Here is an 18,514-nt window from a genome sequence, read left to right on the forward strand (position 1 = left end):
AGAAAGAGTTGGTCACCATCCAAGTTCTCTTACAAAATTTGTTTTGATTTCTCTTTGGAATCAAGATGTGCCACGCACCTTCAGTTCACTGGTTCAAAACATTAAAACCAAGGGCAAGTCAATCAGCATTTCACAAATGTGAGCAGCAATGAGAAAGATCGAGGCTGGGACTCAGCAGTTTCAGTACATACATGCTCAAGGCAACAATCACTCCAGCGCAGACAAATTCCCCACCATGCCAGTCTACTAATAAGTGCAGTGGGGCCTTCAGACGTAGGTGCAACTCATCCAGAGCAGACAGTTGCAGGAGTACTTTGCACACTGGGGCTTTTTATAAAAGGCCCACTGTGAGGAATTCATTTTAACCTTTGAAGCACCAGGCTTCATAGCTTTTGCACATATTTTCCACTTCTTAGGGGCTAGAGATAGTGCAAGCAAGAAAGAGTAGTCAAGCAAAAAGATTCACAAAAATAATGGCTAGAATAAACTGGGAATAAATTCCAAGCAGGCACACTGAGGAACCCCTACAGTTTAGAGCCAGAAATGGATGAACAATGTTTATGCACTGACCCTCCTATAAACCCCTTACAAAAAGCAGGGGCAGAACCGAAGTGGCTGCAAGAAAGCATTATTGTGTTTTGTTAACAGATAAAAAAACACATTAGTGCAATATTTGTGAGAGATCAGAATCAGATCTTTTAGGTTATTATGAAACAGGCACCGTGGTGTACTGAAGGACTTCTGTGTTTTTGTGTTTTATTTTTAAATTACTTACAAGTTCTGCGAGGGTGAGTCAGCAGCAGGAATACAGAGATACTTCACTCCCTGTGTAAAGAAGCAAAAAGAAATTAGAAGAAAACATCCAAGTCACATGCACTTATCTACTACTGTGCTACTCGTGGTCTAGACTGGTGCAGCCTTACAGATTTTGAGGAAGATGCACCATTATTCAGACAAGCAACTACCATCTCTGTGCAGCCAGGTTTTAAAACATTGTTTTCACATCTGCTTTGTTGCCAAGACTTAACTTAGTTATGCTTATCCAAGGGACCAGCAGCAAGATTTTTAAAATAGAAACATCTTTACTAAAAAAGCATAGCTTTTTTTTTTTTTTTTCCCAAAAATCACATTCTTATTTTTCTAGTAAAACTAAGTTGTCTCCTGCCCTTCCCTTTCTCTGAACAAAGCCTTCAACTTAAAATGGTGATAAGCAATTTCTTTTGAATCTGTGCTAATCATTTTTTTTTTCCACATGGCTGGTAAACCAAACAAAATGCAATGCATTTTGGAGAAGAAAATTATGTTTGTGGGGTGCTTTTTGCTTTTAAAATTAATTTTTTTTTGAAAGTTCAAGAAGGACAACCATAAAACCCGTACTTTTCTTCCACAAAGTTAGCCTCACCATTTTAGTCAGCTACCATAGTAAGTTACAAGATTAATTAGGGAAGTTTGACAAGCACTTCTCATGCATTGGAAGTGTTACTGGGTATATTTAAAACATCAGTGTAATCATACTCTACTGCTTTGCATTGTTAACGCTCAGTTTAACTGTCATTTTATTTTCAAAGCCCCCTTTGCCCTTCTGACTATTAAGAAAACGAACGCTTCTGAAAGCATATTTAGCTGACTTCTCAAATAGGACTTCCAAGAAAATAGGTTTCAGCTCAAATACATAAAAACTAAATTATTCACTGGAAGTCTTTCAGCATCTGAGATAAGCAGAGTTGTAAATTTTTCAGATGTACTTGTAAAGATAAGGATTCACAGCAAAGAGTCCACCACAAAATACACATTAGGTTATCTTTCTGTAACAATATGAAAACCCCTGATAACTTTGCACACTCATCCAGTAACACACAAGGGAAAAAAAAAAAAATCAAACGTTTATTTACAAGAGATCCTTCAAGTGACATTTGCCAACAAGGTGGAACATAATACACATCTGCCAGGCATTTCATTTGCTAGGTGGAAGGCTGCGTGTGAAAAGTTCATTGCTCAAATGTGACAGCTACCTGAGGTAGCATCTTCTCCAGCACCGCCTTTACTGTGCAGGCTCAGAATCCTCTCTTTGCTCTTCCCTACAAGCACTTTGTTACTTCACCTGTCACCTCACACCAAAGAATAATAACCACTTGTGTGAGTGGCCCTGGCCTCTTGCACCATGACACACCATCACACTAATCCTCTACAAGATGCATGAACTTCACCGCTACGTCAGAAAGGATGTGGTGATCCCTCACCCCCACCTCCTGACTAACACTTCCATAAAGCACCAGCCTTTCTTTCAGCCTGACAGAACTTCTCTGGCCAGTGCTTTCCTCACAGCCACACAGTTTTGAGAGCATGCCTGTGCTTTACCAGACTTCCTTGCCCTGTGTCAGGATAAGGGATGTCTACTGTGAGGCACCAGGATGGCCTCAGAGCCATAAGGTGATCCACAAGGGCTCATGTAGATGCATCCACTTAGAAACTTGCAGTAGTAGTAATACATCCACTAACAGGCTCCTGAACCAAGGACGGTAATTGCATTGTGACAGGTAATTACGATAACAACCTTGTACGACACATTTGAGAGGTTCATCTTGGACACTAGCATCACTTCCAAGTGAGTCACTCCAGTAGAAACAGGGCCTCAGACCTGAAAGTAAACGTGTATGCCAATCTGTCACACCTCTGCACCAATCCATGCCATTAACCGCACTGCCAAGGGAAGAAAGACAAAGAAAACTGAAGTAGGCAACAGGTTAACACTAGCATATGCTATGTGCCTCGGGTTTGCTCCTACAACATGGGCTGACTGATACAAGTTGCTCCACGGATTTCAGAAGCCGTGGCACATGCTGAGTGCTCTTCACAAACTGCATGCAGAGGGGCTTTCAGATGATGTTCACTCTAAAAGCAGAAGTAGCACCAGCACAAGGTGAAGACCCACAGTGTTCTTTTTCTTTGTCATGGCTGGCTAGTTCCCAGTACCGCAAGCAAGCATGAAACTCGCCTGTAGGAGACCGCATATGGTACTGAATGGCTCATCCAGAGCCTGATCCTACTGCAGCACCTACAACTTCCAGTGAAGTAACACCAGCACTCCTCTCATTACTGTGCCGACAAATGCCCAGCATCAGCCAATGAGCCTGATTAAAATAACTTTAAACACCTCCTCTTTGAGAAGCTACTGGAATTTGGTATTTGGACGGATGCGTGTCTTGCGTGTGGTGTTTCTGGAAGGCTGTGGTGATGGACTCCTCCCTGTGAGGAAATAATCACACACTCAACTCAGAAATAGCTAGAGGTGGGATTTCAGAAGTATTGTGCAGTGGCCTAACCCAACTCTCACAGGCACAAAAATAAAAAATAAACCAGTGAAACTCTGTGACTTTAACCCAAGCAGTTTGGCCAGAGTTGGTAACTCCCGAGGATCCCACCCTACCATCAAGTTTTGCGTCTTTATGTTTAAACAATAATAATGATAGAATCAAATATCATTCATCACAATCGGATACCAGAAATACAGCAGCTACACAGGACTGCACAAGGCAGGTTTTCATAAATGAGACCCATTAGGATTTTTTTTGTGTAGCTATTCATACTTTGCTGGGATTAGCTTTTACTCACATATGCTGGATACACATTCTTTTTTTAAAACATATTGGCAATAGGAAGACACTTCATGACTGAACCCTCTTGTCTGTATTTAAAAAAAACAAAAAACAAAAAACAAAAAACACTACCCAGGATCATAATATTTGTTTATTTGTGCCCCAAGACACCATTCTTCCTCCTGAGCACATACCTTTGCAGACAACATCTAAGAACTGTCCCAAAGGGACCTCTCAAAGCAGAACACTTTGTCAAGGAAACAAGTAAATAGCTACAACATTTTAGATGGGGTACTAGCATGCAAGAAAGACACAGACATCGCTATTTTATTATCCTGCAGAGTTTGCTTGCAATTCTGAAACTGCAAAGCCTAAGATGTAAGCAGGCAACAACCACTGAAACACGACAACTAAAAGAGAGTAAGCTAAACATCAAAAGACTGTTAAAGAGTCAAGCAGACTATCTCCCAGTGAAAATTTCAGCAATCTCCAAACCAGTACCGAGTCAGCAGCTTCACTCAATAAACATTAATCTGGTTGCACACGCAATACAGAGTTGATCCAAAACTGCACATTAGTGAAGGGAATACAAAATATAAGGTTAATGTCACGCTGTATGGAGGTCTGGATTTTTTTTTTTAGTTTTAAATCAATGTTTTTTCTTCCCTTGGACTGACGGTTTTCTAAGAATTATTCAGTGGAGAAAGGACAAAACACCTCAAAACAGATATTGTGTTACTTCAACTGCACACATGAAATTAGGTGCCAGAGAATAGCTACTTGTTCCAAAACCATGGTATTTGCTCAAAGCAAAGAGAAAAGCTTGCAACTGTAAGAACAGGCAAAAAGAAGTATTAAATCATACATGAAGTATGAGATTAACTTTATTGAATACTGGTGCCAATGTTATTATTCAAACATTTCTTCAGCTGACACCTGCCAGTTGTCTTCTCTTTCCAAACCACCTTTTTCCCAGATTATCAGAAAAAAATCAACCCAATTTTCTCATTAAACAGAAAATAGGTATGTTCTCCGTTAATGAAACATTTCACACACATCCTAATGCAAAAGAAAAGGCTGTCCTCCAGTGAATACTCATCAGGTCAAATCTAAGCTTCTAGGTCAATGAGATGCTGAACACAGTTTCCTTCTGCTTGTCTCTCAATTCACTCCTACTCTCCATTTGGTACTTTTAAATCACTGCTCACTTTACTTTCTCAATCACCTTTACCAACAAACCCTCTGAAACATGCACCTTCCTAAACTTTTTACTGATTATCCACGTGATGACTCTGACACCCCAGTCAATTAAAAACATCACTCCTATTTCTTCTGCTGCATTTGAACTGCTAAGATTAAAAAAAAAAAATGAATAAAATAAAACATAATTTACTTTTCTGTTTTCTGTTTCAGCAGACAGAGTAACCACCAAAACTAGATTTCTGTCTCTTAGGCCCTGAAACTACATGCTACAGTTAAACCGATACAGTGAGAGCTAACAAAACTAGAGCAAGTATTCTGATTTCAAGACTGTCAAAGTTGAAACAAGCGAGAGTTTGGTAAAATTTCTAAAATTCACTGGTATTTGAGAAACTACAACACTTGCACAATTTCAGAGGTTCTAGAACTAAATCAGTTCCGTGACAGTCAATATATAGGTATTAAGATTAAAAAGGTTTAGGTGCGCATATATATGTGTGTATATATATGTATACATATATATATATATATATACACACACACACACGAACGCGTGGACACAGAGGTTTTACACTAAAGTTAAAAAGATACTACAGTAATTGCAGGCCTTTTCAAACTTGTGTTTATTTTTTTGAGGTTAATCTACTAAGATCGGAAACCAAACAGTAATTTCACATTTGGAAAAGCCAGTAACACTAAAACAAGACCTTCTAAATGTTATTAGCTCTTAAAAAAAAATACATCTTTGTTATTAAATCCAGTACTTTACATAGTGCTCACGAAAGATAACAGTACAATTTCTTAATGAATGCTCCATTTCTGATCTACTTACTATGGCTTAGCTTAAAAAGAAAAAATACTCGAGCTTCATTCATTTTAACTGAACTTGCAAAAACTGGCATTGTTTTCATAGTAGAACATGTAGATGTGTCATTTTGCTACAGCAAAATTCTGCACGTATTACATGTCAGATAATGGGTCAGCGACTAAAAATAAGATCTCTAAAGAGCACACAAATCTTAATACCAAGAAAAAATTCAACTCCAAACAGGATAACGTGTAAAGAGTAGTACTATGAGAGAAGCGCAGCACCTATACGGACATTTTCTCCTCTCTAATGATGAAAAAGACATTCTGAAGTGATTGAGTCTCAGTTTGATTACTTGCTAAAATCATATTAACATATAGTTTAAAGACCAATTATATTTATATAAAACTCAGTACACTTGGCAGACGTTCTTCAGAACACGGTCCCCTCCATTGCTATATATACAACATTTTGGACATTCTTCTTAGCACTGGAAATCTGAATCTAGAACTGAGAATGTTAAAAGATAAGGAAGAAAGATGAAAAAAAAAGAACGTAAAATTACAAAAATCTGTTCTCCATCAGGGGGGGTGGAGTTAGATAAAAAAATACTTTAAAAAGAGCAGGATTGTATTTTTGGCAATAAACCTCGCTATATTTAAATTTATGTAAAGATACCATCAACGACTTCCAAGAAATTTTTTTTAAACCTAAAACCCTAAACTTAAATTTGTGAACCCAGATGCAAATAGAAAACCTCCAGCACCTGGCAAGTTCTTTCAGGTTAGTCAAAAACCATGTGTTAATTTGAGTCGTCACATCAACAGATGAGGACAGGACTTATTTTTGTTTAGGGGCATTTCAGCAAAAAAGCTAAAGTGGGAAACAGCCAGCACGAAGCTTCCTCAAGCCAAACCAACAAGAGTTGATCAAGAGTTTTGTCCAGTAATACACCAAACTGAACATGCTAAACTGAAAAACCATTCAACCGTTTGTTTGTCCTTTCAGTTGCTTTGTGTAGCAATCACCATCGGTGTTGATTTTATTAATGACTCATAGAAAATACATTTGTGCTTCAGCAAAAAACACAACCACTAATTGACTTTAGTGAACACCACATTCAGGTTTGGTTTTGAAAAAATATTTATAAATGAAATTGAAATTACATGGAGAATATGAACTGCAGAAAAGCAGGAAGCTCCTGCAATAGAATTTATACATTCAGTTTGTGTTGTATTATTATATAATAAAATAGCTTTTTGCAAGTCATATGTGTTGTGTTGGTTTTTTTGTGAAGTTTATGGTTTTCTTAGTAAATAGGCTCTGCAACACTTTTGAAAAGCCCAGCCTTAAGGCTGGAAATTGCCAGTCACAAATACAAAAAGTGTCCTACTAAAGCTCCCCTTCCCAATCTCTCCTCTCAGTCCACCTTTCTAATGTTATAAGGAGAAATGTTGCGAAGTCAAGGCTTTGACTTGACTTACAAAGAGCTGCACATACTGCTTCTAACCCTAAACGTGAATGGTAACTTTAACCTGGCTCACCCGAAAGAATGGGAAGTAGGAGAAAATACTAATAACTGCACTTTACATCTCCTTCAGAGATGTAAACGAGAGTATTTACAGGACTACACACTTCAGCTGAGAGGAAGGACCTTGTTCATATGCCTTTACTAGAGGGTGTACTTAAACCCCCAGACACGTCGTGGCAAACCTAACATCTGAGCACTGCCTATCACACTTGGTTCCTGAACCCTAAGGGGGAATCTCTGAGTACAACGATAAAGCAATAAATCCCACTTGCCCCTTTCTCTCAGGGAGTGCTGGAACACGCTGGCAACACCTCTGGAACACGCTCACATCACACACTTGGATTAAGGCTCTCCACAGGGTGGGCCAGAGCATTTGTTCTGCTCCAGTCAACGTGGTATCCAACCAGTGAGACACACCGGCCCAAGCACTTGCTGGTCTAAAAACCCTTCATACCAACAACTGGCTACTGAAAGCTTCTGAAGCTCCTCACCCTTTCTTTCCTACCACCTGTCACTAGAGGAACATGCTTCCCGTGACACAGCTGGTGTGTGCTGAGCAACTCAAACGATGAACTGATTTCAGTGCATCGCCACCACAGCGGCCTCTGCCAAGGGTAACTCATGACGAAGACCTGGCCTGACACACTTTAAAAGTTGCTCCGTGGAAGTCTCTTGGAGGCTTCTTAGCAGGGCACCAAAGTCATTTTTGAAAAATTAGTCAGAGGCCCTAACTTCACAAGCAGAGCCAAAGCCGGACTGGGCATTACTTCAAGCTAGAGAAAATCTTCTGGCGCTGCTACACCTGAAAGAAAAATGGTAGCTATTTTGCTCAGCATGGTCTTCTGAAACATCTCATGAGGGGAAAACCTTACCATGAAAAAGCAGTGAAACACCGTAAAAGAAAGTTAAGTTTTTGAGTAGAAGAGGCACTTCTACACTTCCTCTTGATGGTAGCACAAAGGCTGAAAACTGATGGCTTCCAGTGGTGGCAACACTGGTAGCAACACTGGTGATACGAGAGCTCAGTGGTGGAAATGGAAATGCAATACCCTGACCTGATTAAATCATTTCCAGAGCTGATCTCGATACAACAGCAATGGCCTTGTGATATGATATTAGCAACTCTGATTTTGAAGGCTGACTTTCCATCTCACTCTAATGGCTCCCATAAGTGCTTGGGCTGGATACGGAAGACAGCAAAGCCTACGCACAGAACAAGTTGTGCGGCCATACCGAGCAGGGGCTTCTTTCAGCACATCATCAAGACGCGATTCTGATATATGAATGGGCTCCTACAGCTCAAGGCTTCTGTATGCTATCCAACATAGTAACACAGCTTTAACAGACTAGCCTTTCTCACTCACTGAGCCACATCTGTCCAGAATTAGCACATGTTGACTGTTTAGTCTCCCAATTTTTCCTCTTTTTAGTTATCTCATGTTGAGCAATGGTATGCTTTTGAGTCCAGTCAAATACTTTCTGGACTGTTTTCTGTGTGGGGATATTCCTTCACAATACAGAACCAAAGAAGAAAGCACTGAAGTGGCTTTCAGCACTTCCAGAGTTGAAGCAGCAAAGGGCATGACAGGATTTTTTTTTTTCTCCATCTGTTTCAGCACTGTATGCCCCAATACACACAACAGAAAGAAAAAAATAAAAAAAAAAAAAAAAGAAAGAAAAATCCTGTCCAGAATGTGTAGCCGAGAGAAAGAAACTACCACGAAGTGCTGATGGAAAGGGAGAATTAGAAAACTAAAAAATGCTGAGGCTATCACCCCCTTCATAGCTTCTGTGAAAGCCCCCCATAGTAAACCCCATCATATTCTTGAGTGCTAACAATAGCACATAGAAAAAACAAGCAAACAAATAAACACCTCAGCAAAAATACTATCCAAAAATGTAGAGGCAGATTACTTGCATTATACCAGAGCAGCCAGTTCAGCTCCTCCACAGATTAGTTTGCTTTCCTTTTCTAAAAAACCCGCAAAAGTATAGTTTACAGATGAGCTTTAGACATGCAAAGCTATAAGGTCCAGCTAGAAATGCAGTAAGATTTGCAACATCCAGACAGGTTTAAAAACATGAAGTCAGATTTCAGATCTTAATGCAGGCTGATATGAATGCATTATCTATACTTTATGACATTATTTATTACATTATCTATACTTTATTATCTGCACTTTATGACCATTAGATCTTGGAAATAATTTTCAGCTTTTGGCAAGTGATCAGCTGTTTAGTTTTTCTATTTCCAGACAATTTTTATTTTTAATTCATAAATTCGATCCAATACATTCTCTTGCTATTTCCCGAGCTGCAACTTTCTTATCCTTAACACCTTACTGAGCAGGTATATCACAACATTCAGCACTGAAAATGGTGCTGAAAAGTTGTACAGCTTCTCTGCTACCTTATTTCTTCTACAACTTCTGTTTCACACACTGGTTCTGTTCTAATTAGAGTACATTTTTGTTGGCCATATTGTTTTATTATGGTATTTGGCTGTCTACGCGAGGAATATGAAAGATTGTTCTAAACTAACAGCACAGAGTGTTAGCCATGCTTTTCCCTTTCAGTTCAGTTTCTCAGGGACTGAGTATTTGAAACCCTAATTCGACTCTGACAGAAATTTAAAAATTTCTAGGAAAACTTTCAAGGAAAATCAAACTCTTTATAAGATGACCTGGCCCATGAGGTTTACCTTAAAGATACAATTAATTCAAGTTGTTCTGGCTGCACAATCAGACTGGAAAAGAAAAACGCTTAGTTGAGTTAGTAATTAGCTGTTCTTTACCACCCCCTCCACCTACCTACCATATTTACATAGTCATCGATTCAGGAAAATGAGAAAGAAAGCCACTGCTCTGGAGACAACATGTACCAGGTTAAGATGATACTGTTAATGCCACCAGAATATTAAAGAAAATAAGCGCAAATAACTGTACTCTGCTGGTGCTCTGGTTAACTATGCAGAATGGGGAGAAAAACAACTTGTAGAGCTAGTATCTTGAGCGTTGGAGGCAAAGAAGAGTGGATGCTTCATAGGTATTAATTTTCTTACTAAATGGAAGACATTGCAGCGTTGAAAAATCCACACAGTGCTTTAAGATCACTCTTTTTGTCTAGAGGAGAAATCCAACAAGCCACAAGACTTGAAACAGCACCACCTGCATACATGCTTATCACCAGGACACAGACTGGCTATTCACATGATATGGGGATGCCTAAACCTCGAGTGCTTTGGCACTGGGCAGAAAGACGTGACAAAAGCCCCAAGACCCTCAGAATCAGGCATGTTTTGCTGGGATTTCAGTTTTTGACGCTTCATTCAAATGACTTCAACTGAAACTGCCACATACGCTGATACGCTCCTTATCTGAAAAAGGACACTAAAAAGAAAAACATTCTCTAGCAACAGAAAGCACAGAAAAAACTCACACGCGGCACACATGCAAAAACCTACTCCTAATGTTTGCAATGTGTTGTAAACAGAGCTGCTGTTAACATGGAAAGCTTGTGACAGAGGACAGTACAAGAACGCCCAGGTAAAGTCCTGTTTATTTAAGACCTACACGACCGTGGTCATCACGATGTCTCCAAGATGAGAGCAGCATACACAGCGCCCTGTGATGCACGAGTAGTCTTGTCTAACAATGACAACGCTGCAAGTCAATTAATCCCAAAGGGCTCCGCAACCACAGGTGACTGGTAAGACATTTGAAGCATTTGCTAGGTCAAACCCTGTGGCGTTACTCAAGAGAAACAACAAAATTACTAGTAACTGACAAACGTGTGGTGGACCATGTGAAAGAAGCGGGTAGTTTCAGTCCCCTTCCGGACTGATGGACAGGTGTCTATAACATACACAGCAGTCCCCTCAACTGGCACCCCAAAGCATCTCGGACAGACCAAGGACTGAGAAACAAGACCTCTGTAACAGCCTTACTTGAACCAAATTCCACACAGAAGTGAAGCACGTAAGAAAATCCACTGTTGCCTTGGCCATATGTTTCAACAACAACTTACTCTCCCTGTTAAAAGCCTTGCTTCTTTCCAGCCTGAATGCATCCAACTTCATTTGTCAGCCAGGCACATCGTGGTATTCTGAGGTGGTTCCTCTGCATGGGGACCCATGGGCTGTAATCAGATCATTCTCCGTGTCCCAGAGACCAAAATCTCTGTGGATATTGGTCTCTGGGACTTGAACGACTGTCAAAACAGAAGAAATTCCAGCGCCCCTTAGCACTAGTGCCTTCCTGCATTACACACAGCAACCACTGCCCAATGCAGTGGAGGAAGCACTCTTGCTTTCGCCACGTGTGCACCCAGTGGCAGGGGACAGGGAAAGGGTAAGAATGGTAGTTAAGGATGCCCCAAGTCCATCTGTTGGAACATGACTGCCCAGAACAGCACACGCTTCCCAGGATGGGATGCAGTTTTGTTTAAGCAGCTGCACAGTCCATGCCAGCATGCTATTTGGTTTGGACTCACATCCTTCTCCAAGCACCATCCCTCAGAGCAAGGTCAAACACCTGGAATTTCCACGGTGAAACACATCACTTAACAGACCTGTAACCTGTGCTGTGCTGTAAACACAATTAACAAGATTTGCCTTTACCTCCTTCATTTAGATCAAGTGGCACAAACGTTGTTAGACCCCAGCCTTAACAGAGCAGAGTTACTGAAATTAAGGTGAAGGTCACTGACATGACTTTGCTGTGTGTACTACTCAATAGCAGCAAGGTATGTTGGAACACATTAGGTTTTGTCTCTTCTAACATGCTGAAAAGCTCCAGCAGGTAAAGAACATTTGTATTTGACAGGAATGTATCTTGGGAGGCCTTTTCACACCTTTTGTAGAGTATCCCAAAGGAGCAATGGTTGCAGGGGCAATCCAAAAGCAAAAGGCTTTAACTGGCCTAGCTGGATTTTTCTGAAGAAATATATTGTCTGTAGACAGGGGGAAAAACTGCTCAGGAAGAATTAAGTGTGCCCATCTTCACTGTCTGTTCTGACTGCACCTGCTCAGTTAGGATATCTGGATGGCGCAGAAGTCAGGCCTTTAGGCCTTTTGGTCTCCACCCCCAAAAGCTATTTATCCCGTCCTTAATAAAAGAGCTCTACTGAGAGATCCAACTGGCCACTGCCAGATAGACAATTATTTAAAGCACATGGATACCTGTTTTCCCATCTGCCTTTCACTCTCCCCCTAGAATCTCTAAATCTGAATAGAGATTTTCAAACCTGAACTAGCTGAGAGAGAGATTAGAAAGCAGGTGGCAAGAAACATAATTGTTCTCTTCTGCATGTGCCTTTTGTGTGGATTTATAAAACAGTAGGCTAATGCCTCTGTGCAGGAATACACACGGTGCTGGCAGACACCACTCTTACTCAGGGGGTTCCTTCCATGCCTCTGAGTTAACAAACCTTGTTCCATGTGGCATGCAGTCCTTTCACTTGGACAGGCCACCAGTTACCCATAGTTTTTCTGATGGACTTATAAACCTGCATCTTTAGACTACAAAAATGCTTACCTTAGTGGTTAAGACCCCGCATAGCAACGGTGTACTTCGTTGAAGTCACAGCATTAGGATGCTTTCTAAATCTAAATTAATTCTAGATTTGTTTTTTATTAGAGGACAAATTTTCTTGAAGCAGTTTATATGAAAGGAATTAAGTGGCAATGTTGCAAGATAGATTAGTCCAGATTTTGGCAGATCCCTTCCGTTCTAAAACACTTGAAGCCTTACAAATCAATTCTATGTCTTGTACTTAATGTATGCTGCCAATGTCTAAAGGTATAAAAGGTCTTATATTCCACCTGATTCAACCTACATTTTCTAGTTATCCCAGCTTGAAAGTCCCCAGTAGCTTCCCAGGGCCGAACTTTGATTATGAGACACCCGTAACTCGCAAGTCCATGAGGATTTGTAAATAATCATCAAAATAACTTCTGAAACCAAATTTCAGTGAGAAAACATTCGTTTTAAATCATTTCTCCTCAACAGGAACACACTATGAAACCTAAACCGATATAACAAGTGTTTTTTGTGAAACTCTACAGTCATTTTCAAGCAAGCTAGTAAGCTATGAGGAACTAAAGAGGCGTATTTCCAAATACTGCAGCATAGGCAAAGCACAGAAAGAAGCACACAATTTAAAAGCTACTGTGAATACTTTAAACACGAACAGGTGAAAACAGTCTGTAATATCACATACTCTGAGAGAGGCAATGCTGTCAGTTACTAAAATGGAAAGTAATTTTACAACCTAACAAGTTGGTGTTCACCTTATATGCTGACATTTGCTTTGACTTCTGGAGTATTGCTCCTACCCTGTATGGACAATGACACCAGATGGGTCATTTTCACTCTTTACCCAAGGTTTTCAGCTTTAAGTGCTGTATCAGAAGAATTTGTGCATCACATCAATCACTAGTGTAACTTCAAAATCTGACGAGATATGGTAATTTGTCACCAATTTGTCAATTTGGTAATTGATGTCAGGAACATCATTTTTTCTACTTCTAAAAACACTTACCCTTCCATGGCTTGCAGAGAAAACTTGGTTTAATGAAATATTTGTAGCATTTCCTACAGGATGATTAGGAAATACTTAAAATATTGTTAGTAAAAGATAAATACAACTACCACAGCACGAAAAAAAAAAATAAACACAGCTTCTCAGAGATGATCAGCATCCACATAAATGCACACACACAAAACAGGGCGCCTCAGGGAAAAATGCTTCCCATATCACAGCAATTGCATGTTTAAAGGGCCGAATAACATCAAGTGTTCTGAACACAATGAGCCCTCACTTGCTGCCAGTGACGTCTGAAAATGCATCAGAAAAGCTGTCCCATTTGATTTCAGTGAGTTTGAGAACAAGCCTCAAGCACCATGTGGATACAGAAGCTGTACAGAAACCTACCTACAACCTGGCAAAGGAGTAAATAACAAAGGAAGCAACACAACCTAACAGATATTTTCTAGGGAGAAGTTTAGCTTTCCACACCACCAGCACACAGACAAATATATTGCATGCTGCAAAAACAGAAGGCACAGTTAGAGAAACTTTTCTTTCAGAGGCAGAGGTGAACAAGGCAGGTCCACCCTCAGCCAGTCACTGTTCCCACTCCCCTGTAAGTTTTCAGACTGCATCATGAACCAGATTGGGAACTGATCTCAGTAAATGTAATCATTCATGCCTTCTGTGGGGGTAGCTAGAAAAGGTGACTTGGTTATATTTAACTCACACGAGCTCCCAGATCTATTCACCACGCAGACCCACAAACAGATGCACCACCACAAACGATGGCGGGGGGGGGAAAGGGTCAGCATGTGGGCTGCCAAAACTACCGCCAACACCACAAGGAACACTGGCCTGAGGTTGCAGCTGAACTGTGCCATAATTAGTCTTCCTACCTTGCTAATCATGACGATAAAACAAGTCAAACCCCGGCTCATTTAGAGAACTACACCCTAGAGGAAACATTACATCTCCTCTAGTCAGTCCAACTGCAACTCTCCTCAACTAAGGAGAGTCTTGAAGTTCAAGGTTTCCAAATTAACCTGCATCAGGCACACCGTAAGTTAAATGGACACTACAAAAAGTAGTTTTTTTGTGGTAAAACCATCACACGCTTCTAAGTTTGAAGTAAGCCTTGAATTCCAATATAAATCAGGATTTTAAGGTGTAGCAAGGCCCAGCCACACTTCCTTCTTCTCAAGGTAACATGGCATAAAGAAAGTTTGACAGTTGAGTCAAACACAGGAGACCAGCAGCCTGGTTCCAGCTCTTTCGCTGCTCAAGATGACACAGCAAGTTGTGTCATTTCAACTCCTCAGCTCAGTTCCCCTTCCGTAAAACGGGGAATAATACTTCACGTTACAGTGCTGGAGACATACAGATGCTCTGCTGCTTTAGGGTAATGTTATATGAAAGAGCACTTGTTTCACCCACACCCCAAGCCTGAGTAAGGCTATTTTACAGGGAAAAGGACTGCAAGCTTCTCAGATGATTCATTTTAAAGATTCAGGAAAGCGGCCTAGTACAAAGGAGAGTTGGTTGTAGGAAAAGGGGAACAGGAATATAGTTGTTTAAGTGATGTGTGAACTCCACACAGAAGAAAACTTACCTTTACTATTAGATTAATAACAATCCCATTGTTGTGTTATACTGATTGACACTATAATTGTCTCTTCCCTCGTCAGCTACATTCCTTGTTGTTGTAACAGCAGCAACAACAGAATTTGTGACTGAATCCAAAGACTACAGCTGTCAAACATTTCCAAACTCCGTTTCAAAACAGCAAACATACAGAACATGAAATTAACCCCAAGATGAGCGTGACACTCAACTGCAAAGTATAGGTTTATGGCAGACCCACCCCTCTTACCTCAAGCATAGGACGGGCACTGTCATGAATGGAAAGAATGTGCGTAATGTTATTCTTGCTCAATTGCTCTACATCTCGGGCATCTGTGATGAAGGAAAAAAAGGAAGATTTTTTTTTTTAATCTCTTGAAACAGCCCACTCCCCTTTCCCTTGTACACACAGAAAATCACTGTCATTGCTACATTTCTTTCTGAAGCTTCGTGAAGTAAAGCAAAACCCCAAATGCAGCTGTTCTAGAACACCATCAGCAGAGGGGGAAGGGGAAGAAACATTTCTACTCCAAAACAAATGATATACTATATAAAGAACAAGCTTAAGTGACTCAGGAATGTGTTCTTAAGTCAAAAGTTTCATGTATTTTGCATCTGAAATATAAGTCTGTGCATGCCTGTGTGCAGGTGATGGCCATCTGAGCAAGCAGCCAGAGCTCCATGCGAAATAGCTTACCTCCTCTCACCCACAAATCCCCCTTCAGGAGATACAATTTCACTTGGGGGATCAACCTGGTGATATCCAGGCCTGAGGAGTGAAGCCAACCAGGTGGCTTGAATCATTTGAACGAAGGTATTAACAGGCCAGCCAGCACCACAACTAAATTCTTACTTTCTGTGGACTAGCAGGGTCAAAGGTGCATTTAGCTAATACACAGCTTAATTTTAAGTCCGAAGAGAGACTGAGGAGATATTGAAAGCACGAAATATGCTGCAGCAAGGAAGCATAGTTGTGAAAAGGTAGTTCCTAGACCTTTGACCAAGGAGTTTCAAACATTCAAAACTGGAAAGCAAACTCGGGTGAAAGAAATTTTGCTGCTAGATACTGTGAAAACATGGGTTTGTTTCTATGAGAAAGAAGGTAAAATAGATTATCTGTCATCATTGAACAACTTTCCCCATGCTTAACCATTAGCGTGTCAGAAAATGACCCCAAAGAGCCACTAATACAGGTAAACGTGAATTTGTGTCCACTTACTTTTGACCTTTTTGCTTGAATATGGCACGACACGTCATGGCAATTACAGCAGTGGTTTTAAGATGTGAACACCTGCCTTCCCAATCAACCCCTACAATCTGTTCACATTAGCCTGGTTTCACACAAAAAAAAGAGCACTGACCACAGAGGTTTCAAACCGGCTCTCTCTAGGTACAAAAATAACAATAGCATCACCTGTACATTCTTTATGTACAGGCAAGAGTTCAATCAGCATCTCCTGCTTCGTATTATTCCACTCCACTATAAAGTTTCAATGCCTTTTCTGCATCTGAAAGAGGAATTGGACATTTAATTATATTGCCCCATGAACAAGATCCACACAAGAAAAAAAAAAAAAAGAGGCAACAAAGTTTAACCTTCATCCAATTATGAAAGCTCCTTTGGGGCTAATAAAATAGAAAGATTCAAAACTGAATCAATTTCGCTTGCTGCTGCTCAAGCCTGTACGACTAACACAGATACCTAGTCCTTCAGGAGAGAATTAGCACAAATTCCATCTAAAACAGAAACAAGGTCCAGCTTCACAGAACAGTTAAAATATCCTAAGATCCTCAGAGTGTGCATTTCAAAGAAGAAATACCAGCGTTTGCCAGGAGGGGTCTTCTAATACACCAGACCTTCAGATTTAATAACAGCGTACTGGACAGTCCTGATTTCTCTGAGAACACCTAGGCAGGCAAGGGGCTGGAAACCCTAGAAGCCAACCTAAACGTGTCTAAAAATCAACAGACTTCAGGGCCTGCTGGCCAGAACTCATGGTGTGAATGCACACCTAGCATAATGAGATCCCATCCCCTAATTATCAGCATGACCCACATGGTAAGTAGTGGCTTGATATACAGGGCAAATGTCTTCAGAAGTAGCTATGACCCACATTAAGCATTGACTGCTTCGGTGAAGTCTTAAAACCCTTATGGATAGAGTACAACTCAAAAGGATTGAAAGGTTTTACTTCTTCAATTGACTAAATGAGAACTACACAGTAAGAGACATTCCCAGAAGCAAGCTGCATCCCAGGGTAACGTCAGGTCCTTAATATATTTAGGAACCAATCACTCAAATCACGGAAAATAGAGGAGAAAAAGCTTCCCAGCCAGTGACTGTGTTATCTGGGTCTAAATTGTAAACAGTTTATGAAGGGAAATCCCCCTTGCTCCCCCTGGCCCCTGCCATAAGTCTTCTACAGATAATATAGACAACGCTGATTTCAACAGCAGTACAAATGAGATATCCAGTCTTGCACCATAAACTCCCAAACATGTAAGGGGTTATGTAAAGAACCTCCAAAAGCCAGAAGAATCGCCTACCACTGACAGCAATGCCAACTTCCTTACTATAGTGCAGTGCTGTACAACCACAGGCAGGCTCGCATTTTGAACCACCCCATTTCAGAATGTGATGATGAAGGAAACCTGGCAGAAATCTACCTTGTGCATCCCCGAAGGTCCCTCAAACGTGGGACTATTCCTCACAGCAGATTACCTAATGTTTTGCTTCATACACCGAAACGCTTCTGAGCTAATGGGCACTTCTGAGTAAAGCCTTCAGAAAACTCACTCCTGGTATAAGAAGATGCAGTCCACGTTGGAGAAGTCTTCCTCTTCCCTCCTATGCCCATACTTAGCTTCTTTTTCCTCAATTTCAGCTGCAGAGTCTTTCCCATCCCTACTACTGACAACAAAAGCACTGATCGTGCCAGGAACACGAAAAAAAAGTATTTCAGTGGCACAGGTTTCAATCTGCAACATGTAACTGCACCACACCTGTTAATTTAGAAGATTAGATGTCACCACACAGTGGAGACGATTTCATTTCATATTTTCAGTTTGTTACCTTTCCTCCCCTTGGTTAGCTAGCTATTCCATACTAAAGACATCCTTTCTTCTTCCTCTGCCAAAGCCAAATTGACTCTGCTGTTACCATGAAAAGAAACGTGCTTGTCATGCAGTATGCTAGTAGCTATTAGATTTTCAGCATAAAATTTTAGG

General features: G+C 40.6%; 1 protein-coding gene across 1 annotated transcript in view; it reads right to left on the reverse strand.

The window, feature by feature from the left end:
- DUSP22 (dual specificity phosphatase 22) overlaps positions 1 to 18,514 on the reverse strand; it is a 40,478-nt gene that overhangs the window by 12,806 nt on the left and 9,158 nt on the right. Inside the window, exons 3-4 of the mRNA XM_084283225.1 lie at positions 15,537 to 15,619; positions 776 to 825 (exon numbers count right to left, since the gene is read on the reverse strand). Coding sequence (XP_084139351.1) covers positions 776 to 825; positions 15,537 to 15,619 — 133 coding nt within the window. The remainder of the gene's footprint in view (positions 1 to 775; positions 826 to 15,536; positions 15,620 to 18,514) is intronic.

The sequence above is a fragment of the Netta rufina genome (genome assembly GCF_964035555.1).
Source record: "Netta rufina genome assembly, chromosome: 2".
NCBI lineage: Eukaryota > Metazoa > Chordata > Aves > Anseriformes > Anatidae > Netta > Netta rufina.